The sequence below is a fragment of the Cornus florida genome, unplaced genomic scaffold (genome assembly GCF_030987335.1).
Source record: "Cornus florida cultivar Cherokee Brave unplaced genomic scaffold, ASM3098733v1 CherokeeBrave_3.0.0_Hap2_Chr10, whole genome shotgun sequence".
NCBI classification, from domain to species: Eukaryota; Viridiplantae; Streptophyta; class Magnoliopsida; order Cornales; family Cornaceae; genus Cornus; species Cornus florida.
The window spans coordinates 41,939,422-41,962,759 of record NW_026775580.1 but is presented as its reverse complement, the minus strand read 5'-3'; the positions used below and the strand labels follow the sequence as shown (position 1 = coordinate 41,962,759).

The 23,338-nt window shown below is 36.8% G+C and overlaps 1 protein-coding gene and 1 long non-coding RNA gene across 2 annotated transcripts; one reads left to right on the top strand and one right to left on the bottom strand.

The window, feature by feature from the left end:
- Positions 1–6,819: 6,819 nt before the first annotated feature.
- LOC132277533 (uncharacterized) lies at positions 6,820–8,245 on the bottom strand. Its single transcript, XM_059779385.1, has 2 exons — positions 7,909–8,245; positions 6,820–7,796 (listed from the first exon to the last, which is right to left on the bottom strand). Exons 1-2 carry the CDS (start codon positions 8,243–8,245, stop codon positions 6,820–6,822), a joined length of 1,314 nt encoding a protein of 437 aa, XP_059635368.1.
- Positions 8,246–14,504: 6,259 nt separating this feature from the next.
- LOC132276047 (uncharacterized) lies at positions 14,505–22,186 on the top strand. Its single transcript, XR_009470824.1, has 4 exons — positions 14,505–17,891; positions 17,963–18,098; positions 18,172–18,244; positions 21,786–22,186. It is a non-coding gene; the product is annotated as an uncharacterized LOC132276047 (long non-coding RNA).
- The last annotated feature ends 1,152 nt before the right edge of the window (positions 22,187–23,338 follow it).

Genomic DNA, 23,338 nt, shown 5'->3' with positions numbered 1-23,338 from the left:
CTTATACTTGGCCACTGTATCTTCTCTTAAATGGCCCAAAAGCCATTTATCTCTTTTATATTCATGACGCGGCTGCCTTTTGTATTTTTCCTTCTCTTCTCTAACTAAATCCTTATTTCATAGGGATTTCATTTTAGCTAGATTTCTAGTGTTTCTTTTTCTAATCAATAACCAAATTTGAATTAATTCAAATCCTTGTTACAATATATATATATATATATATATTTAGCAACAACCTTATTGATAAGGTGGCTAAAATATATTTCTCTAGATTTTCTCCTTTTGTCTCTCTATTGGCCGACTTTCTTTGGAACCATACTGAACACTTGTCGGCTCCTCACTGGTCCACGTCACCACTGAGGTGGCTGCCAAGTTTTGGTGCCAACAAATGCCCCTTAAATTTCAAATGCTCTTATCACCTATGATATGAGGCTTTTGGAATTTTAATCGGTCAAAACTTGAATTTCAAATTTCAATAATAAATTCTTACAACACCCAACCAACTGCCTTAATGGTTATCAATTCCCATTTAAAACGGTGATTGGACACATCTACTACTTCATTCCACTAGTATTTATCTCTGTGTTTAAAGCCTTGAAATTATTCTTCTTACCCTTAAATCGCTATCTCTGAAATTCCCTTTCTCAAGTCACGGCAACCCAAATTCCTTCCCTTGATACTCTTCCATGGCTCCTAAGAAAACCAAATCAACCGATTCTACCTCAGCCCCTTAACCTTCAGATCCTTCTACTCATGGCAATATCATCGAGAAATCCCTAAAAACCCTTTCTTCTTACAAGTATTGTCTCAATTCTCTCATAAATCTTCGCACTGATTTCAAGGGTTTGGGTCCTGCCTTTCTTGATGAAGCTCCTGCATTCATTTTGCCATTCTACCCCTCAGCCGATGTGCTTCCGTTTCTTCAAACTTTCCCTCCTAATGAAAATGGCAGTTTGCCACATTTTCATTTTAGGAAATGGCATATTCCCAATGATGCTTGGATCAATTGGGTCGATCGAGTTAGGGCTGTAAAAGGAGAGACGTGGAAGGCTTGCGGCATTTATGATGCCATTCAACTGAGCAAAACAAATATCGCTCAAGACAGGGCCCTAATGATAGCAGCTATGTTCAACTGGTCGACCACCACCAACTCCTTGCACTTGAAGTGTGGTATGATGGCTCCAACGATTCAAGATATATGCTTTTTAACCGACCTCAAATCTTTTGGGATTGAGGTGAGCAATTTGTTGGTAGAGGAGGATTCTCCCTTCATCTTTCCTTCAAAACAAACTGGAACCAAATCTTCCGAGTCTTTTTATGGTAAGTACTTAAATTCCACCATGGACCCTCGTGTTCCTGTAAATGATGCTGAACACATTGCCTTCTTATTGGCTTGACTGAACAAGTTCCTTCTGTGTTTACCGGCCTTTTAAGTTACCAAAGATTACATCCATGTGGCCGTTGCTCTTTCCAAAGGTAAACCCCTTGCTTTAGCCCCTTTAGTGCTTTCTCATTTATACCGGGAATTTATGACCTGCTCACTTCCAACTTTGAACGTTATAGTGGCCCCCTTTGGCTATTTCAAATTTGGTTACAAGTTTATTTTCTTGAGTAAGGGCCTGTGGTGAGGCTTTCGGCCAATGACCCACTCCTTTCTGTAAGTTATGCATCGGCTGTTCCCAAATCTCACTCATTTGGAGATTGTTTCAATTTCTTCTATTCTAGCTGCGAGCATAGAACCATAAGTCAATTTCTTCCATTTTCCCATTGTTCTCAAGCCCCTCGATGGCTAACTCCTCATCAAGGAGTATCCACAAAAAAGACGTCTGATGAGCTTTCGGCCATGTGGGCCAATTTTCTTCTTTCAAGGGATCTTCATTTTAATACCGGTCCTTTAGGGACAGTGAATTCAAAGGTTGGAGTTGAATTCTATAACCCTAGTCAGTTTGCTAGGCAATTCGGCCTAATCCAAATGATTCCCATGCCCCCTTATCTTTCCTTTAATAAAAACTTTCATCGGCGTGTGGTATTCCCGGATGACTCTTATGATCAAAATGTATCCTCTCGGTTTTCTAGTTTGCAAGCTGGTTTCAAATTCCAACCTTTCATAAAAAATCCAGCCTCAGATTCCAGTTTTGACCAATGGTGGTCTTCTTACATTGCTTCTACCAGGACGGCTGACTACCAGTCCCTTATTATAAAAATCCTAGAGTCATTCAAATTTATATCTGTTCCCTTTTTATAATTACTCGTACTGTTACCCCAAAGAAAGTGCCTCAAAAAGATCCTCCCAAAGGCAAGAAACAAACAGCCAAGAAACTTCCTTTCTCTCAGCCAACAGATGCTCCAACAAGGATTAATAAAGAAAGAAAAGCTAAAGCCAAGGCCACAGCCAGCCTACTTAAAGGTGTAATCTTCCTTTATTTTCATACATAGGTATAATAAAAGCTTTAGACTAAACTTTCTTACCTTTTTATAGATTCAAATAATGAGACTTTGTCGGCCTCCTTTAACCCAGAGAATGTTGAGCTTCAAGATGATGAGATCTCCTCCAGTTAACTTCATCAGCCTGCAGAAACTAAATCAGCCACCATCCCTGAAGCTCCTGAAGTTCCTCCTCTTGTAAGCAAGGTAAAAGATTATACTTATCAGCCTAAGCAACTTTTACTTTTAGTAAAATAATCATATCGGCCGTATTATCAAAATACTTGGCCGATATTGATATTTGATTCTCGGCCAAAATTGTTATCGACCGAGACAATCTTTAATAAAATTTCCTTCTTCAGGGAAAGAGAAAGAAATCCATTGCCCATGGGACTTTAAAAAGGACAAAGTTTAACAAAGGTAAAAAGCCTGAGGTTGAAGCAAGTCCTCAACCTACAAAAGATGTGGCCGATGACCCTGTGATTGAATTTGCCGATGACCCTGTAATTAATGTGGCTGATGATCCTTCTGATCATTCCTCAGATGAAAAAGAGGTAATGATAATTTTACCTAAGCTTTTAACCTTCATCACTTTTAATAACATCATTGGTCTTTCTTTTGCAGCAATCTCCTCTTCTTGACTTGGTCTATAGCCCAATTAGGAATTTCAGCCCTTTGAAGGATTTTCATGAACCCATTGAGGTACCTTTTAATGTTCAAGTCACTCCTGCCAAAGCTTCATCTCAAGGAGACAGCATAGCTCTTCAACCAGAGTTTCTTCGTAATCAGCCACCCTTGGATGCAGCTATGGCCGAATCATCCAAAGTATTGACTACCTTATACCTGTAATTTTACTCATATTTTAAAAGTTAAACTTCTAACCTTTTTCCATATTTACAGGTTCTTCATAAAAAAATTCCTTCATTTCCTCCACCAAAAGCTCCTGTTTCCTCCCTTCTGGCCTTGAGTAATTTCTTCAAAGATATGGTAGCTTCAGTGACTGAAGAGAGAGAGAGCGTGAATCTTCAGGAACAACTCCAGTTACTTCAGCTAGTGTTCCAGTACAAACTATGGAAGGAACCAAAAAGACTTTGGTTGAAATTTTGCAACGAGATGCTACTGATCTTCCTCAATTTGAGACTGAACTCACGGCTGTCTTTACCACACTCAGCCAATATCCAAATTTCCCAGTCGGCCTTCTAGCCACCATTGCTACTTTCAAAGGTCAACTGCCAGCTTTGGCTGATTAGATTTTCCAGGCCAATGAATTGATCAATCAATTTGACAAAAGCAAAAGTAGTAAGGACACTCTTGGTGAACAGTTGTTAACTCAAGCTTCTATCTTTGATAGAGTGAACAAAGAGTTCGTCAGCCTTGAAGACAGAGAGAGTTCTCCAACAGGAGATCGACCAGATTCATGCTTATAAGTCCATCTTGTTTGCCGAGGCTGCCACATTGCAGTTTGAAGCTCAAGATCTTGCTCATGAGCATGCAAGTCTTCATGAAGAGTTACCTAAATTAGAAGACTCAGAGACAAGGCATCTTTGCTTTCAATCGGTCCTTAGTGATTTGGGCCGATTTCAAGAAGAAATTTGCAGACGTATAAATCTTTTTTCAATAGGACCCTTTTTATGGCCATTTTTAGTGTCTGAACTCGGATGATGTAATTCTTCTACACTTCAATAAATAAATGGCCTCTTTTGTTGCTTTAAACAAACATCAATATTTCAGCAAGAATTTCCTTTTTATTGAAATTTAAACAACTAAATCAGCCTATAAACAAGCCGAATTTTATTACATATGAGTACACATGGTCAGCCAAAGGTACTGGCTGACTCTAATTTTCCCTTTCAAAGATTGTCGGCACATACCTCTTAAGGTACTTCCATTAATGGGGTAATCATGCAATCGGCCACTTAGATACTTCAGCCTGTATGCTCCTCCACTTAGGACTTGATGAACTAAGTATGGCCGTTCCCACTTATGAGACCACTTCCCATATTTTCTATCAACCTTACCTACTGGTAGAACAACTTTCCAAACTAAATCTTCTTCAGCAAAAGACTTAGGTTTTACCCTTTTATTGTAGATCCTCATTACCTTTTTCTTGTGAGCTATGATATGACAAGTCTTCCAATTCTATCAACATCGCTCGAGTATAATTAGCCAGAGTTAGATTATTTTGGAATGCAACTCTAGCCGATTTAACCTTCATTTCCATAGGCAGAACGGCATCATAACCATAAGTTAACATGTATGGTGTGATTCCTGTGCCTGTTTTTTTTTAATTTCTATAAGCCCACAGAGCCTCAGATAAAGTCTCATGCCATCTTCTTGGCTTATCTTTGATCATTTTTTCAATGATCTCTATTAAAATTTTGTTTGAAGACTCAGCTTGACCATAGTATGGTGTAGGGGCTGTCATATGGATGTTCATATTGTGGCCGAATTGTAGCGCATCAGCTGCCCTAAACACTATTGCATTGTTTGAAACAAGTGTTTCTGGAATTCTAAACCTATGGCTAATATGTTGTTCCATGAAGTTAATCACTGTTTGTTGATAAACCGTTTTATAAGTTTTGGCCTCAAGCCATTTAGTAAAATAATCCGTAGCCACAATCACCCAGTAATGGCCTTCGCTTGATGGCGGATTAACTTTACCAATAGGGTCAAAGCCCCAGCCTCTGAACGGCCATAATTTGATTATTGGCTGTAATTCTCTTGCTGCACATTTTGAATCAGCCCATGTTTTTGACAGGCCTAACACCCTTTTGCATAATCTATGCAATCTTTTCTCATCATCGGCCAATAATATCCATACCTTTGAATTAGCCACCTCATTTTTATCCTAACTTGGTGGGCTCCACAGCTACCTTCATGTACCTCGGCCATAACCTAAAGTGACTCTTCTTTACTTGTGCATTGTAGTAGGAGTCCATTTTCAAGGCCTTTTCTGTATAGATCTCCATCAAGGAGTAGAAAGTTGACTGCTCTTCTCTTGATACTTCTATCAGCCTTGATGTTTGGATTTCGTAGAAACATTATGAATGGTATCCTCCAATCATCATCGGCCAGATCTTCTATATCAATTACCCATGAATCGGCCAACATGATATTTCTTAATTCGGCCGATGGCAAGGATCTTCGTGTTATTTTTATCAACTGATCTTCCATTCCAACTGGTACTCTGATTCCAGAGGCTGCTTGGCCATGTTATTGGCCTCTTTATTCTGTCCTCTTGGCCAGAACTTAAGTTGAACATTATCAAATTGATTTATCAATGAAGTAGCCAGAGAATGAAACGGCCTTAATTGCCAACTTAAGCATTTGAAATCTTCAGTAATTTGACTAAGTACCAAGTTTGAATCTCCCAAAAATTTTACATCTCCAACAGCCATTTCAATCCAAATTTCTAGGCTGATTATAAGTGCTTCATATTCGGCCTAATTATTTGACCATTTAAAATCTAAGAAAAATGAAAATGAAGTCTTTCTTCCAGCTGGTGAGATGATAACAATACCTGCTCCTGCTCCTGCTCCATCGACCGTGCTTGATCCATCGAACATCAATATCCAAGGAGTTAGAAAAATGGCTGATGACTCTAATTCATCATAAACCTGTGGATCAATATCAGTCGAAGGATGATCGGCCAAGAAATCAGCCAGAACCCTTCCTTTAACTGATTTTTGTGGGACAAAGATAAGATTGAATTCCATCAAGGCCAATGCCCACTTACCTATTCGGTCAGTGATCAATGACCTTGACAACATATATTTAATTACATTAGTTTGACAAAAAATGTAAACATCAACCGGCCGCATATATATTCTTAATTTCATAGCTGGATAATACAAAGATGAACAAAGTTTCTCAATGGAAGAATATCTGCATTTAACATCAGTTAGTACTCTGCTTAAATAGTAAACAGCCTGTTCCTTTCCAAGTTCATTATTCTGAGCAAGCATGCTGCCAATTGATTCTTCTGCTGCCGATAAATAAAGCTTCAACGGCCTTTTCTTCCTTGGAGGCATCACTACCGGGGGGTTTGCTAAATATTCTTTTATTTTGTCAAAGGCCTTCTGATGGGATTCATCCCAATGAAAATTTTCATGTGACTTCAATTTTAATAAAGGGGAAAAAGCATGTACTCGGCCAGCATGGTTAGCAATAAATCTTCTAAGAAAACCTACTTGGCGTTTGCACCAGTTTTTTGCTGGTTGGGGCCGTAGCATTCATAATAGCCTTGGCCTTGTTCTGATCAATTTCTATGCCTCGTTGGTGTACCAAGAATCCCAAGAAATTCCCAGTTGAGACTCCAAATGCACACTTCAATGGGTTCATTTTCAACTTGTGAACTCTCATCCTTTCGAAGGCCTTTTTCAAGTGTTCCAAATGCTATTTTTTGGCCGATGATTTCACAACCACATCATCTATGTAGACTTCCATGAATCGGCCAATCATATCATGAAAGATTGAATTCATTGCCCTTTGATAAGTAGCCCTTGCATTCTTTAGGCCGAATGGCATTACAACCCACTCAAAAGTACCAATTGACCCAGGACATCTAAAAGCCATTTGGGGAATATCCTCCTCGGCTATATAAATTTGAGTACAACCTGAATGGCAGTCCATAAAAGACATTATTTCATGCTTGGCGGCCGAATCAATAAGTTGATCGGCCACCAGCATTGGATATTCGTCTTTTAGAGTGGCAGTATTTAAATTGCGAAAATCCACACAAATTCTAAGTTTGCCATTTTTCTTTATTACTGGAACAACATTAGATAACCATTCAACATACCTGACCGTTCGGATAAATCCTGCCTTGAGAATTCTTTCAATTTCTTCCTTAATTTTGAGCATCACTTCCATGGACATCCTCCTTGGTGGTTGCTTATATGGCTGAAAATCTTTCTTGATGGGTAATCTGTGTTCTACCAACTTCCGTGTTAGGCCAGGCATTTCTTCATAACTCCAAGCAAAGCAATCCTTATATTCCTTTAATAATTTGATCAAATTCGCCTGGAAATTAGGCTCAAGCAAAGCACTAACAAATAATGGCCGATGATCTTCTTCAGTACCAACATTAATTTCATATAAAGGAACCTGAACCTTTGCTTTATTATCTTCCATCCTGGAAGGGTTTGACTCCAGATCTTCAAGTTGGATTGCATCTACCTTTTCCAAACCTTCTTTAACTATATCGGCCGTGCTGGCCGATACTTCTTCATATAATTGTTCTTCTCTAGCCAATCTCTTTTCAGCCAGATATGTTTTCAGTCTTATGCAATCGGCCCTGAAAGCTTGCCGCTTCTTTTCTTCCTTATTGGCGTGATTCATCAGAAACGTCTTCAATTTCTTTAATGGTTGACCTGAAAATATCAATTTTCAGCTGAACTACTTCTGTCAATAGCTCTTCAATATCAGTATTTACCAGGTTTTTCTTCATTGTTGCTACTGCTGGTCGACCCATTCTATTGATGCCTACAAATTTGATAGGTACAACAGTTTCATCATAAAGTGCAGCTTTGGCCGAATACACCTTAGCTATAAAGGGTTTACTATTGGCCTCAACAATTTTTACCTCATTACCATCCCAAAAAATCAACATTTGATGCAATGTTGATGTGATACACATATTAGGGTGAATCCAATCTCGGCCTAAAAGGAGATTATAGGCCGCAGTTGAATCAATGATAAAGAAGGCCGTGAAGGATGTTTTGCCACCAATAGTAATTTCCAAAGGCAGAATACCTTTAGTATTACTAGATCCTCCATTAAATCTACTAATGGCCACGTTGGTTGGAACCACATCATCCATGGTTTTGCCCAATTTCTTCAAAGTAGTTGTGGAATGACATTTACCACCGAGCCATTGTCGACCAACACTCTATTGATTGGCTAACCTTCAACCCATACTTTAACATACAACGGCCTCAACTATTGTGTTATGGCCAGAGGTGGTTTTTCAAAGATGATTTTATCGGGCCTCAGTTGGTTGGTCTTGAGAGACCAATCCTACCCCGGCCGATGAACTCTTTGAGTCATTCTTGATTTCTGATGATTCAGCCACGTCCTTAAGCTCGGCTGACTTGACATCCCTGTTCACCACTGGCTCTGTCCTTGCTTCAAACATAGAAGGTAAAACAAATACCATATTACAATTTACCTTAACCGGAAGGGAACCAAAGCGAATTCTGTACTTGGCCGCATGTTTTGGATCTTGATCTGGCTGATCATCTTTCTCCTCGTAAGAGGATGCCTCATTCCCAAAAGATATAGCAACCTCCATGTCTTTAGCCTTCCCTGGTTCATCTTCCTTATCTGTTTGAATCTGGTCGATTTTAACCTCTTTTCTTCTAAGTTCTACATTCTTCTTTTGCATCCTTCTTTTCTTCTAAATTGGCCACAAATCTTTCTGACCGAGTGATTCTTACTGCCCTTGGCCTGTTCTCTCTGAATATTGGTCGATTGACTTCTTCAGGCTACTGTCTAGGCTGATGACCCGACCTTTCATGGACACTGCGCTTCCTGGTCGATTGAAAATAGCTCCTCTTGTCTTGATTATTTCCACGGCCCTTACAACTTGCGTAATGGCCGTGATTGATGAGGGCAATTTGAGCCTCCCTCAACTGATTTTCCAAGTTCTTTACCCTTTGCTCATCGTTACTGGCTGATGATGAACTATCAAGAATTTTTGGTAATCTTTCTTGTTTACCATTATCAGCGGCTTTTTCAAGTGCCAAGCTGATTACATTGGTATTTACAATATAAGGAAATGGATCGCTATCAACCCCTATCATTTTTGGCTTCTTTTCAGAAAATTTCAAAATGCCTTCATCAATTGCTTTTTGCAATACATTTCTAAATACATAACAATTGTTAGTAGAATGATTCCATAAATTATGATATTTGCAGAACTCTTTGCCTTTAGAATCAATGGTTGATGGTATGTTATGTCCTTTTGGCAGAACAATTTGTTTGTCGGCCAACAAATGATCAAAAATTTGTTCTGTCTTGGCTAGATCAAACGTATAAATCTTACCAGTATCGGCCGTGCCCTTCTTGGCCGATGAAGTTGATGGTTGAGTACCACTTGTAGATGCCTTTGGTTTCGTTAAAGCCTCACACACATAAGGCTTTTTAATGATAATTTCGGCTAAATTGGCATCAAGATCTTCCTCTTCAATCACATCAGTTGAAAAAACTTCATAATTCGGGTCCCCATAGTACGTACCTTTAGAGGAATTTTTCCGTTCTTTCTCCTCCTTGAGAACCAACTCATACCTGGTAGCTTTCTCGGCCAGGTCGTACATGTCACGAAATGGGACTTCTTCAAACCTCTTCCGGAGTTCAAAATTAAGGCCGTTTAAGGCTAAACGGATGTACTCCCGTTTCGGAAGAGGTACACGGCATCTCAATCTTGCCCTCCTGAACCTTGCAATGAATGTCTCGACCGATTCACCAGGCAACTGGCTCAGCCTAGATAAATCGGCCAAAGTTGGTTCTGTCTCCGTACGGTAGAATTGAATGTGAAATAACTCCTCCATCTGTGGCCAATTAAAAACAGAGTTAGGAGGTAAACGAATATACCATGAAAAAACTGCCCCTGTCAAAGAGTTAGGAAAAAGTCTTAATTTTAACCAGGGGCTCACACTAGCCTCTCCACATTGAACTGTGAAGTGGCCAATATGTTTCACGGTCGATTGATTCCCTTCTCTACTAAAGGTTACAAAGTCAGGGACTTTATATCCTCTAGGGAACTCAACTTGATCTACCCCTTCTAGATATGGAGTTCTATAGATTGGTCGGCCGGCACCTCTAAGTTCCAGGCCATACTCTTGTGTGAGTGAATCAGCTAATTGTCCTCTAGCATGACCTATGGTGGCTGATTTACTACTAGTACCTGATTAAAAACTGGCGGCTGATTAGCCGTTGGTTGATAGTAATTCGGCCAATCATGTGGTTGATTAGCCATATTCTGCCCCCCAAGCCCAACCTGTGGCTGTACATGATTATACAATGGGTTTGGGGTCTCCACCTGATCTGATTGCCCCCCAAGTTCAAAGGTACTTGAGGAGGGTTTGGTATAATTACCTGTGGCTGCGGAGCTGCTACTGGCGACTGATTAAAACCTGACACAATAGGCCGCGGATGGTTCTCTGCCCAAGCTAGTGGTGTATTCACCGGGTGACTTAATGTTGCACCTGGTTGGAGTATCATTATTGGCGGCCATGGCTGTGATGATTCAATAGCCTTCTCTGGCCGATTAGATTGTGATGGATTCGGCTGAAAAGTCGATTCCTGATTATTGGAGCTGCTAGCCTAATTCGGTCTGTTCAAAATGGCAGTTGAGAGTTGGGACATAGTTTCATGCATATCATTATGACGTGCACTCATCCTTTCCATTGTGTCTACCAGGGAGCTCACTTGCGCTTGAATTACTGCTAACTCATCCGTAGGGCCCAATGCAGAGCTCTCAGCCTGAACTGGCTGATGTCCTTCCTCCAGATCTTCTTCAGTAACTACGGCCTTAGAATTTTTCATAAGCCATGGCATTTTTTGCTTCTTCCAACACCCACTAGTGGTCCCACCGGGCGTGCCAAAATATGTTCGCGTGGTTTTTGGTCTTATGCCGGTCGATGGACTTTTGCGGGCGTGCCAGAGTATTTGTATAAAACACTCAAAATATTGAAATGAACACCAGCCTATCCCTTTTTCCGATGGCTGACTTCAGGCGAATGTGTGGGAGAGAGAATAGTAAGAACTCCCCAGCAAGGTTCTTTTTCTGCCTTGTTTACAAGAACTTTTATTATAGGTGTTAAAAGAAATAAAAAAAAAAAATGCAATAACTAAAGAAATTTGAGAACTGGTTGAATTTAAATTGACTTTGAAGAAAGATGGCTGAATGAAAATTAACTGAAAAATAAATGGCTGAATTGAAATGGATGACAATAATTTAATCGATTGCCAATGAAATGGATGACAAGAATTTAATCAATTGCCAATAAAATGGATGACAATAATTTAATCAATTGCCATTTAATTGAAAACATTTTTAATTAAAATAGCATAACAAAATGCAATGACAAGAATTTAATCAATTGCCATTTAATTGAAAACATTTTGAATTGAAATAGCATATTTAAAACTGGCAGAATGGAAATTGCATGGAAAGTAAAGGAATGAAATAAAATAGCCGAATTAACATGACGCGAATCTGATCAAAGATTGACTATTGAATCCGTTTGCATGAAAGAAATGACTGATAATGTAAATAGCATAATTAAAGCATTGCAAGAGAAGAGTAAGTTACTGGAACTTAAATTCTTTGAATGAAATTTGCCATTTAGACAAAAGAAATAAAGATAAATGACGTAGAGTCAATTGAATAAATTTTGATTCATGTTTTGTGGTTGGTGCTGGACCAATTGGAATGAAATTACAACACTTCTATTTATAGAAGTTTTAAATCAACTTATTCCCTAATTAATTGCTCTGAAAATCCTCTTTTCCTTGATTTCTTCACTTCGTAATTCAAACTAGGTCAAAACCCAGTGTTTTTCCGCTTCTTATCTCGTCTTGCTTCGTCTTGCTTCAAATAGAAAATCCTTGCTGAAAACTCTCCTTGATATAGTCAAATGCAAGTTGCTAAAAAGTTGCTGGAAAGTTGCTAATTTTTAGCAACTTCTTTCCTTATACTTGGCCACCGTATCTTCTCTTAAATGGCCTAAAAGCCATTTATCGCTTTTATATTCATGACGCGGCTTCCTTTTGTATTTTTCCTTCTCTTCTCTAACTAAATCCCTATTTCATATGGATTTCATTTTAGCTAGATTTATAGTGTTTCTTTTTCAATCAATAACCAAATTTGAATTAATTCAAATCCTTGTTACAATATATATATTCAGCAACAACCTTATTGATAAGGTGGCTGAAATATATTTCCCTAGATTTTCTCCTTTTGTCTCTCTATTGGCCAACTTTCCTTGGAACCATACTGAACACTTGTCGGCTCCTCACTAGTCCACGTCACCGCTGAGGTGGCTGCCAAGTTTTGGTGCCAACACCAAGTATCCCAATTTACTCAACCCTAGAAGAGAGAAAAAGAAATTGTAAAACTTAAAAATACTTCTTTTCGATCACAAAACAGCAACACAGAAAAACATGTGTAGGCAACGTCACACGATGTCACAAACAACCTACGCTGGCTGTCGCACAAGTAGCAAGGCTGTTGAAAGGTGTGGAAAGGTGCTGGCTTTGATACCAAGCAGAAATCGAACAAAAATGAGAAAATTGTGTAAAGGCGTGAATGAGATGAATCACTCATTCACAGCCCTAGTATTTATAGATAAAAAGAGCACATGCTCATATTACAAGAAATGAAACTAAATCAAATCACAACATATGCTAAAACATATTCTATGGCATATTTAAATCTCTGCTAATATGGTAAGTCATTCTATAAATCGTGGCTATATAACACATATATATCTTGAGAAAATTCAAAATTGAGAAAAATACAACTTAGACAAAAAAATAAAAATTGATTTTAGAAAGAAAATTATGGAGAAGAAACGTAAAGAAATAAGCATTGTTAGAAAATCAATTTTCCTTTATCAATTGTTTTAGTTTTTCAAAAATCTAATATTTGGAAGAAGAAAATTAAGTACTTAGATTCCACTTGGGAAAGATATACCTATATGAAATATTAGATAAACATAATGAATTTTAACTCAATTTTTTTTTTTTTTAAAATTCAACAAGATTATTATTGAGTTATTAGACAAGATACAAATAGTTATAAAATCTGGTATTTAGAAAGTGATAACTAAAAGTATTATTAGCATATATGATATAATTATTGTTATTGAGAGTCTCACAATAATTAGTTTATCTTCTTTCCAAATATTCCTAGGACTTGCTAATAAAGATTGTTATATAATTTTAGATATTTTTTTTGTAAATACCATTTTACAAAATTGTTTGACAAAAAATGCTTCATGCATTTTTTCCAATCATGAGGGAACATTAGTTATTTTATTCCTTTTTTTTTTTTTCTCTCTCTTGAATTAATATTATAGATATTGTATGTGTATGCGATAACGACTATAATAATTATTTACCAAACAAAAAATGACTATAATAATAATGAGCTTAAATTTTTGTTTCATGATATTTGAGCTTTTAGAAGTATGGTTAAAAGAGTGTAAGTTGAATTTTTTTTAAATTTCAAGGAGACACAAACTAAATTTATTTTCAAACTCTTTATTTTGGGTCAATATATCTGTTTTGAAAATAATTGGGGGGCCAATTGAAATTTTTAATAAATTTAGGGACAAAATCTACAAATTCATTAATATATAGGGGCTATTAAAAGAATTTTCAAAAAAACTTGATTGGTCAATATATGTGTTAAAAATACTGGGGGGGGGCCAATTAAAATTTTTAATAGATTTAGGGACAAAATTTGCAAATTAATTAATATTTATGGGTAGTAAAAAAATTTCAAAAAAGTTTTGGGGGGCCATGGCCCCTGCTGGCCCCAGATCCGCCCGACTCTAGAGACAGTACTTTGATTTGTATATTTATCCATTAAGGAATTATTGTAGTGAGCTTTGAGTTGTATATGGACTTCCATTGTTGTCCTGAAATTCTTATCTATTTTTGAGAGAGATTGTAAAGGGTTGGTGGACCCTTGAAGTCGACATGAGGTGCTCACTTAGCAAAGAAATGCAAGTTTAAGGAGTTTTGTAAAGTTTGCTGTCCACCCGTGAAGAAAAGTTGTAAACGTTTTCTCTCCACCTATGAAGGAGAGTGAGATAGTGGATTTTGGGAATCCTCAAGAGGTGCTCTTGAGGCGTGGACAGAGGCGGGGAAGCTGAACCACATAAAGATTTGGTGTCCTTATGTTTGCATTTCTCTAACCCCATCTCTTTATCTTTGAGTTTTGCATTCCCTATTATAGTTACATTTGCTATATTCATTTGCACACCAAGTGTTTGAGAAAAATTGAAAAACTACTATATATATCAAAAAAAAAAACTACAATAGTCTTCCCCCATCCCCCCCCCCCCCCCCCCCCCCCCCCCCTTCTCTCTTGGGTCATTGGGCAACACTGTTGATCTATCTTGATTTGTGGGAATTAGTTCAGAATCATTGTGTAGAATATGATAATTTGTAAGGGAGAATTACACTTGCTCAAAGAACAGAGATGAAAAAAAAAAAAAAAATGCTAAGGCCCTATCCTATTTTAGCAAAAGGCTTGGATGACGGAAAAATCAAGCGTTGGAATCAAAAGAGTTAATCAGTCTGATGGAAAAGAGGCAGTCATCAAAGTAATGGTGATATACCCGTATTTTATAATTGAAAAAAAAAGGGGCCCTATTGAAAAACATTGTTGGTACAGGAATAAAGACCCCAATGTTCCTTGGTGCTCCATCTATATAAAGAATAGACACGTAGAAAAAGAGTTTTGGTACAATCCTAAAAATCAGCTAATTTTCATGAAGAAAAAGGTGACAATGAAATGTCAATGAAGAACACTTGTTTGTATCTTACCTCATTGCCACTACAAAAAATATTTGGTAACCGATAGCGGCTTTAGTAATTATATGACTAGTGATAAATCTATTTCTAGAAACTGATGGATCTCTGACATCTCAGGTGTGCATGGGGAATGATAGCCAAGATCGAGTTCGAGGCAAATGAGTAGTTGCAACAAATACCAAATTTGATAAGAAATTGATTGATAAGATTTTATATGTGTCAGGTTTGGCTCAAAATTTGATTAGTTTGTGGTAGCCAATGAAGAAAGGTTCTTTAGTCATTTTAAAGATGATAGATGCATGCTATACAACAAAGGGAATAAGAAATTATTATTATATTTAAGAATTTCGTTTTCTTTTGATTTTTTAAGCTCAGAAATGAAGTTAATCGGATAAAAATTGGGTCACTAGAATTTTTTTTTTCTTCAGAACATAAGAATGCTGCAATGCAATTTTGAAACATATTGAGTTAATAGAAAATTAATACTAGTTTTTAAAAAACAAAAGCCAATGGCCAATGTATGAACAAATTAGTTATTACATTTATTATATTTGGGGATAAAAGGAGTTAAATAATTATATAAAGATATACTCCGTATTATATTATTAGATGTTGCTGTGTCTTTGTTTCCGTGTCCTATTTTTTGATACTTTGTCGTATCACCGAATCCCAGTGTTTGTATGTGTGTTTCATAGGTGTGGAAGCATTTGGTTTGGCATTTTGCACTGGAGTGCTAAAAGTAGGAATTTTTTAGCTTGTGTAGAACCTTATGTAAATTGTCTATTGGCTTATCACACCAATTATGGCTGCACCTGAGTTAATTTGAGTTGATCTAAAATGAGTGCTTCATTGACCCCACATTCATCTCCTTCTTAAGATGGCAATTGGCTGAGGGTTACATCCATAAATCCTTCTTAAGATGGCAATTGGCAAATGGAGTTCATCTCAAGTTTACTTCTACAGTGATAAGCACGGTATAGGAGTGATCTGACTCTGTTTTCCTTTTTAAGTATGCAATATGCTCTGTAGGGGCTCTTACTGAAATTCTGCAGATTTTACTATTGGATTTGTTAATTGCATTGTTTAATACTAGATTGGTTTAGAATATAGCAAATGATGGAATGCTTATGCAGCAAAAGTAAAACATCATAGATAAATTGTCATACACTGTTGATGGTAATTTTTTATTCTGTTCAAACTGTTATCAGGTTTGTTTGGCATTTGGCAATATTAGGCTTTTAGCATTTTTGTCAATAAGCTTATAACTTCTTTCGGCAGACATCACAATTGCCCAAATGGTTGAATTAATATTCCAGCATTCGTAACCATCTGGTTCTAAGGCTTCCATTTGTAAGGTATAAAGGCCAGCAGGTGTTTGTTCCTTGTCCAAATACGTGAGCATACGAAGCTTCTGAAAAATCAAAGTAATTCTACCAGCTAGCACTTTATCTTGATGTAAAGCATACCATTTTGATCCTTCTTTGACATTCCCAAAGGCAAATACTAAATCTTATGGGATTAGCTTGTGTCGTGTCTCTTTAATTCCCAAACTAATATATCGCGTCTTGGTCCCAAAATGTTTCCATCTTATTAATGATTAGATTGCTTATTAATGAGTTGAAGTGTTTAGAATGTTATTGTTACCCTTTGAGGAGAACATGGAGTTATTGTTTTTGTATGGTTATTTTCGCTCTTTGATTAGCTGCACTTTCGCTGCGTATGAAAAAGATCCCTCATCTGTCTTCCTTTGTAAACCATCCTTGCATTTTGGTAATATTTCGTGGTTTCTTATCCCTGAAAAGAGAGAGAAAAAGAACAACTGAGTTGAATTAATAATTTTCCTTGTTTTAGGCTGATTGTTCATAAAGAACCATATGAGCTTTTATATGATAGTTTTATTTCTTGATTGACTATACGAATATCTTGGAGATCATTTTGAAGGTTCATGGCTTTGCTTTGAATGTAACAAAAAGCCGATAATGTTAAATAAAAAATCTAGTACTGAAGGAGATGAACTTGCTTGTTTTCCAAATTGGGCTGTCTTTAAATCTGGCGGGGACCAAATCATTTTGGTAGATAAGGTAAAAAATGAAGCTTTAATATGGGTTTTTAGAGCTCACACAATCTCCCCTGCTAATTTATTTTTAACTGATGCTAAAATGTGTACTAGACATGGAGACACTTTTGATGAAGCTTGCAGGACAATGATGTTGATTATATAATTTATATTATTATGTGTTAATTTACATGTGATGCATTAGTGTGAAGGCATTTTGGTTTGGCAATTTGCTCTGGGTGCTATAATTTTTAAATTGTAAGCTCATCTAGAATTTTTTTGTAAATAGACAATTAGCTTACCCCTCCAATTAAGATTTAAGGCTGCAATCAAGTTGGTTTTAGTTGATCTAGGCATTACAATGAGTGCTACATTCAGCCCACCTTCAGGTCCTCCTCAAGCTAGCAATTATCCCGGTCCTGATTTTTGGTAAGATAAAATTACCCATTGCATTCAGTCAAATTCATTAGGGTTTTGTGTCACCATGATGGGGTTCTGTTAGTGATTAGCAATCACAGAAAATGTTCTCAACTTCATTTGTTTTAAGTGAATTTTATTAGGGTTCCATCGGTAATTAGCAATCACACTATAAATGTTGTCACCTGTCTATATCCTTATCTTTTATTTTGGTGCAACTAGTTCAAGAGAAAATATCTTGGAAACTCCAAACACCACGTCAAATGATTTGAATTCTGAACTGAACATAATTATTGGATTTGGGTTCCTCTGGTAATTAGCAATCTCAGAAGGAGCAAGACATCCGCGGGTTGAGTCGGTGTCCAATGATGTCCAATGGCTGGCAATGAGTTCCCAGGGCACAAAAGAAGAATAAAAGAAAAATAAGATAACTCGCGGATAGAAGGTAACAGATATATGTTTTGCCTTCATTTACTGCTACCATTCATTGCATATTGGCTGATTGTTAGACTTCAGGATCCTGGTTAGAGCTTTCCATTGAAAAGGAAAAGCAACGAAGGGAATGATCAAATAATACTAGAAGTTTAAGCTTGTGAGATGAATTTGTACTGCTCCAGGTATTCATGTTCCACTGCTCGATGCCATTTTTCAGGTAATTTTCTCTTTTCCTACGTATATTTTTACTTCTCTGGTTTATGGACTAAGGTTGGTATTCTGTTTTGCAGATCAGTATGCATGCCAGGTAACATTTTGCATATGAATCTCCTTTCTCTTCAACCACAGCTTAGTAGGAACTGAGTAAGTGAATGTATTAATTACTCTGCATATATTTCGGCATCAGTAACCATAGATTGTTAAAACAGCCTTTGTTGCAATGATATATCATCCTTCTAGCGCTATGTTCTTGTCTGTAGAAAATTCTAAAACCAACAGTCTGACCTTGTTGCAATACACAAACATTCTACTTGAATCCTGGAATATCCTAAGCTAAGTATTTTGCATTACAAGGTTGAAATCTCCCAAGTCCCAACTATTTCTTTTGAAAATGTCTCCTAAGTCCTAACTATTAATTATGTTAAACAGCCTCACCACATATACCACCAATACACCAGTTCTGTTGTGTCCTCTTTGGCTTAGGAGTTGGTTTGTGTGGCCAGACCAACCTCTAGGTCTAGAGTTCGAGGATTGGTATAGAAGAAGCAAAAACATATACCTCCAATACACTCCCACTCTTATCCAATTTATTAGTGGGTATCTTCTATCCCACAAAGTTTTTTACTCTAGTTTTACATATACCTTTATATGGGTTATCGCTTGGTGTAATGTTAAAAACTCAAGCGATGATGTTCATTTAAGTCTTGAGACCTAGGGTTTTTTTTTTTCAATGTTTATTTTGACATGTTTTTTCATAAAATTAATGGTTGCTTTAACACTCAAAATTGTGTTTTCTAACTTGTTAATTCGGGAACTAAAAAATATGTTCAAATATTTGATGTAGTTGTAAACCTTTTTTTTTCCTTATCTTTTTGAACATCTAATAGAATCTTGTTTAAAAAAGAAAAAACCATTTTATCCCGACTCCACATTGATGATGATTAGCAACAAGGTTGTTTCCAAGAATTAAAGCCACCCAGTAGTTATTATTTAGCAATTGTAGTTCCAAAAATCAGTATCAAATTTTCAACCACAATTTGTTGACACTATCATTTTCTTAAATTACATAACATACATTTCCTTTATTGCAATATATCCAATAATTATTTTTTATTTCACCTTAGAAAAGATACACTAATGTAAAGTCTTAATCTTAGCTACTGGGTTTAAAATAGGAAAATTCTGTGATGAAGGCATCATCATAATTTAGAGACATAATTGAAGAAGTCGGTCACATGATTGAATGGTAATGAGGGAGTGTGGATCTGGATCCTCTATTGTACGTCTTTTGGTGTTGGACACACACAAGATATTAAATTGAGATGCAACCCCATTATTTTGAAGTTTGAAATAATGTTGTTGCATCTCAATTTAATTTATTGTGCAGCGTATACAGCACACTACAATACCAAAAGGCGTCGAGAGGATGAACTTAGCTAGTCACCCCATTGCATTAATAAAGTATTTTAAGGCCGTTGATCTCAGCTGTTTTTTGAATTGAAAGTACTGTACGCGTAGCCACGCTAAAAGCGTTTCTTCTCTTCATACCGTTAGAGCCCCATCTTCCTCATCTCTCTCTACTGAACTCCTCTCTTCTCTCTTAAACCCCTGGTCTCTTTATCAGAGCCTTTAAACTTCATCTTCTTGGTTTCAGATTTCCGAGAAGGTAAAGAAAATTGGCTAATATGGTTAGACATTTCCAGGACAATCTGGGACCTAATGTTTCAAAGGCTCCAAAACATTCTCAATCACATCAGATTTGGTCGTGTCTGCACAGAGTTCTGATCACTTGTGCTCCCTAAACAGCCCCATCGACAACTCCAGTCTCTCATATGGCAATGTCTACAAAATCCACATCCCAGAACTCAATGGCAAGTGATGTTATGGCTCTTCATTCGGTTGGTTATTCACCATCAATTTCATCACCGGTGATGATTGTTGTTAACAACCATCTACTCTAAAAGCAGCTTAAGCTTTTAGAGAGGATGTAACTTCAATATTTAAATCCTTTAACACGCCCCCCTTCTTTTGGTCCAAACATGTTTCAATTTAATTATCAGGGTGATGGCAAGGTTGTTAGGGTTAGGATTCTATGAAGGATCGACAAGGGGTCCATAGGATCGGGATCGGATCGAGGATCGTAAACTTCTATAAAACTAATAGAAAAATAACTTAAACTAAATTTAATCAAATATCTTCGATATACGTAGAGAATAAGGCTAAATATCGAACATGAGACGGTCTAACAAAATCAATTAACATTAAAAGATGGCAGGCACTGGACCTTCTAAATCGAAAAAAAATATCTTTGAAAGCCGGTCTTCCTCAACAAGCACCCTTATTAGTAAGGTTGCTTGTTTCCACTCGTTGAAGAATCTATCAACAAATAGGGTCTACAGGGGATATTCAAATTGCCCTCACTGACACCATCTACAAGAAGGTGAGGTCGTCTTTCGTTCTGGCCGCCATACGGTTCGCCTTAAAGCCTTAACTTGCATTTGAGGGGAGGAGCAGTTATCTATGTAATTATGGTCTTTGTTGGCCGTTGTTCCGGTTGAGCACTCTCTTTTCTTTGTCCAATTCCATCTTACCAACACGCAAAGGGTTGTGAGGCTGGCCTAGGTATCTATATCTGTGCACGGAATTAGCTGGCCAGTGGCCACTCAACTGTTCGAGTGCAATGCAGTGGTGGTTGGTTCCGATTTGACAAAGGTAGAATGCCTGGTCTAATGTAAATCAATTTCTTATTTTCCTCTATACAAAAGAATCAACATAACAATCAAACAGAATTTCACAGAAGAAATGAAAGTAAAGCCTAAACGAATAGAAAAATGGAACAGAAAAACAGAGAGAGAAAAGTACAATTTAGTTGCCTAATTGTCTAGGCAATTTAGTTGAAAAGTTTACTTTTTGGTTCAATAAAATAACAAAACAGAGATAGAAAGAACAATGGGAAAAAAATGAAGTATATCTTTGTTTTTGTTTCATAATGGATAAAGATTAGGCAGAAAAATGGAGTTCTTTCTGCCCCATGTTCTGAAAAAGAAAGGAAAAAAAGAGAAATTAAAAAGAATAAAGAAGCCCAAGTATCTTGAATAACGCAAAATAGAGAAAATTTTTGACGTTTTGGGCCATACCTTTGAAATTCAGAGTTGGATCATCTCTATTCTTATTTTTTTTAATACAATTAGGCTAAAGAGTTTGGCTTTATATTTAAAATGATGATTCGACTGATCGGGATAGATTTGGCAATTTGGGATTGTAGGGTTGTAAGATTCTACGATCCGGATCTGGATTTTGACAACCATGGGTGATGATGAGGTTCGAACTTGAGACACTTGGCTCTAATACCAAGTTAACAACCGTCTACTCTAAAAGCTTAAGCTATTAGAGAGGATGTAACTTTAATATTTATATCCTGACAGACTTTTGTTCATTGGCCTTTTTGCATACCCGGCTATGATAAACGAACTAATTTACCAAGAATCCATGTACCTTGTGAGGATGTTATATACCATATGAACATATTCTATATGATTACCAATTATGGGGAACCTACAGCTTGGGGCATTTCAGATGTTGATGCTCCAGAAAAGACCACAATCAGCGGACCAACATATGAAATGCCGCCATGTAAATGCTACTTGGCATAATTGTTTCATGGGGAGCTTCTTAACATTTGCAGGATTGTGCATGGAGATTCTGGCCAAACGGTTATGTTTCAGGTTTGCATATTCGATGAGGAGAAGAAGTGGGTAGATGAATGCTTGTCCGGCCAAGCATTGTTCTTGGGGGTATAATTGAGTGATTTATCTTTAGACTTTGGAGAATTCGGAGTGCAAAGAAGGTGAAATTTACTTCACAGATGATGATGCAGATAAATTACAGGCCTGTGAAAGTGTTTTACTGACATTCTGCATTTTTACTATTGGCACTGTTATATTGCAAGATTTAATACTTGATTGGTTCTGAATATGGTAAAACGGGATGCTATGCTGCAAAAGTGAAATATTATTGATGGATCGTCATATATTGTTGGCGGTAAATTTTTTGTTTTGTTCAAATGTTACCTGGATTTGCTTGGCATTTTGGCATTGATTCATTGCCAGTAGGTCTTGATTTCTTTCATTTCCAACATGTTATGGGGGCATGTTTACAAAAGGGGCCCAAGCCCAATTGCTCAATTATTGACCAGACTCTTCTTTGTGATGACCATTGTAACTATTTCTTTTCTTTTGTTTTTTTCCCTTGTTGAGGATTGATAATATGGTATAATTAGCTTTAAAGTTTTCAAATTGGATGATAGGATATCAAAATGCACATTGAAGTACCAAGTTTGAGGCTCTATGCATAATTCTTGGGTTAAAGTAACAATTTTGAGACATTTGAACCCGAATTATTTCTAGGGGTATTTTGGTACTTTCACACTTGTTACATGGCCCTAATTCTATAGGAGTATTGTTGGGGGAAAGGTCGTAAATCATTTTTTGCTCTTCATTATAGTGAAATCTTGGCTACACGTGGACGTGGCTTTAGTTTTGAAAGAACAACATAAATCTATTTGTTTTGCTTGTGCTCTTCGTTACTTTTTCCGTTAATTTTTTTTTTCTAACATTTACTATGATATGGTAGAATTTATACCTTCTTTTATTTCCCAATCCTCCTGTCTGGGTCACACCATGATCAAACTTTTCTGGTCAATTTAATTTGTGTTCATAAAGTTGTAGCAATGACTTTTTTTTTTTTGGCTTTTCATGTACCCAAAGGTTGCCCCCACCAACTTAATGAGAGTCTTCTTTGACTACACACTGAGAAGATAATGGAAACTCAAAACCTATATGAATAAAAAATGAGTCTCCTTAATAACTTTATGACTATTGATTACATGGGACTCTGTCTTTCACACACAAGACTGGAACAGATATTCAATGTCATTCAATGGTTGTACAACATTTTGACTGGTGAAATTGATACCACACCAATTTACATAGGAAAAACTTGGATCCCTAGTTGATTTTTTTGTTCCATAGAAAACACTATCATGCTGAGATGGGCCATATTTCTCATTTAGAATAATTTAGCAGTGAAACTTAGGGTATGTTTAGTTTGTAATTCTGGAAATAATTTTTTATTTTCAGATAATTGAAAAAGAGACAACTGTATAAAAATTCTGCTTGATTTAGTTATCTGAAAACATATTTCTATTTTTTAAGTTTTTTAAAATTGTCTTCAGAATTG

Coding starts and splice junctions, on each gene's coding strand:
- LOC132277533 (XM_059779385.1), bottom strand. CDS start 8,245: ATGGATGATGTGGTTCCAACCAACGTGGCCATTAGTAGATTTAATGGA. Junction 7,797..7,908: donor TGTACCTATCAAATTTGTAG/GCATCAATAGAA, acceptor TGATATTTTCAG/GTCAACCATTAAAGAAATTG.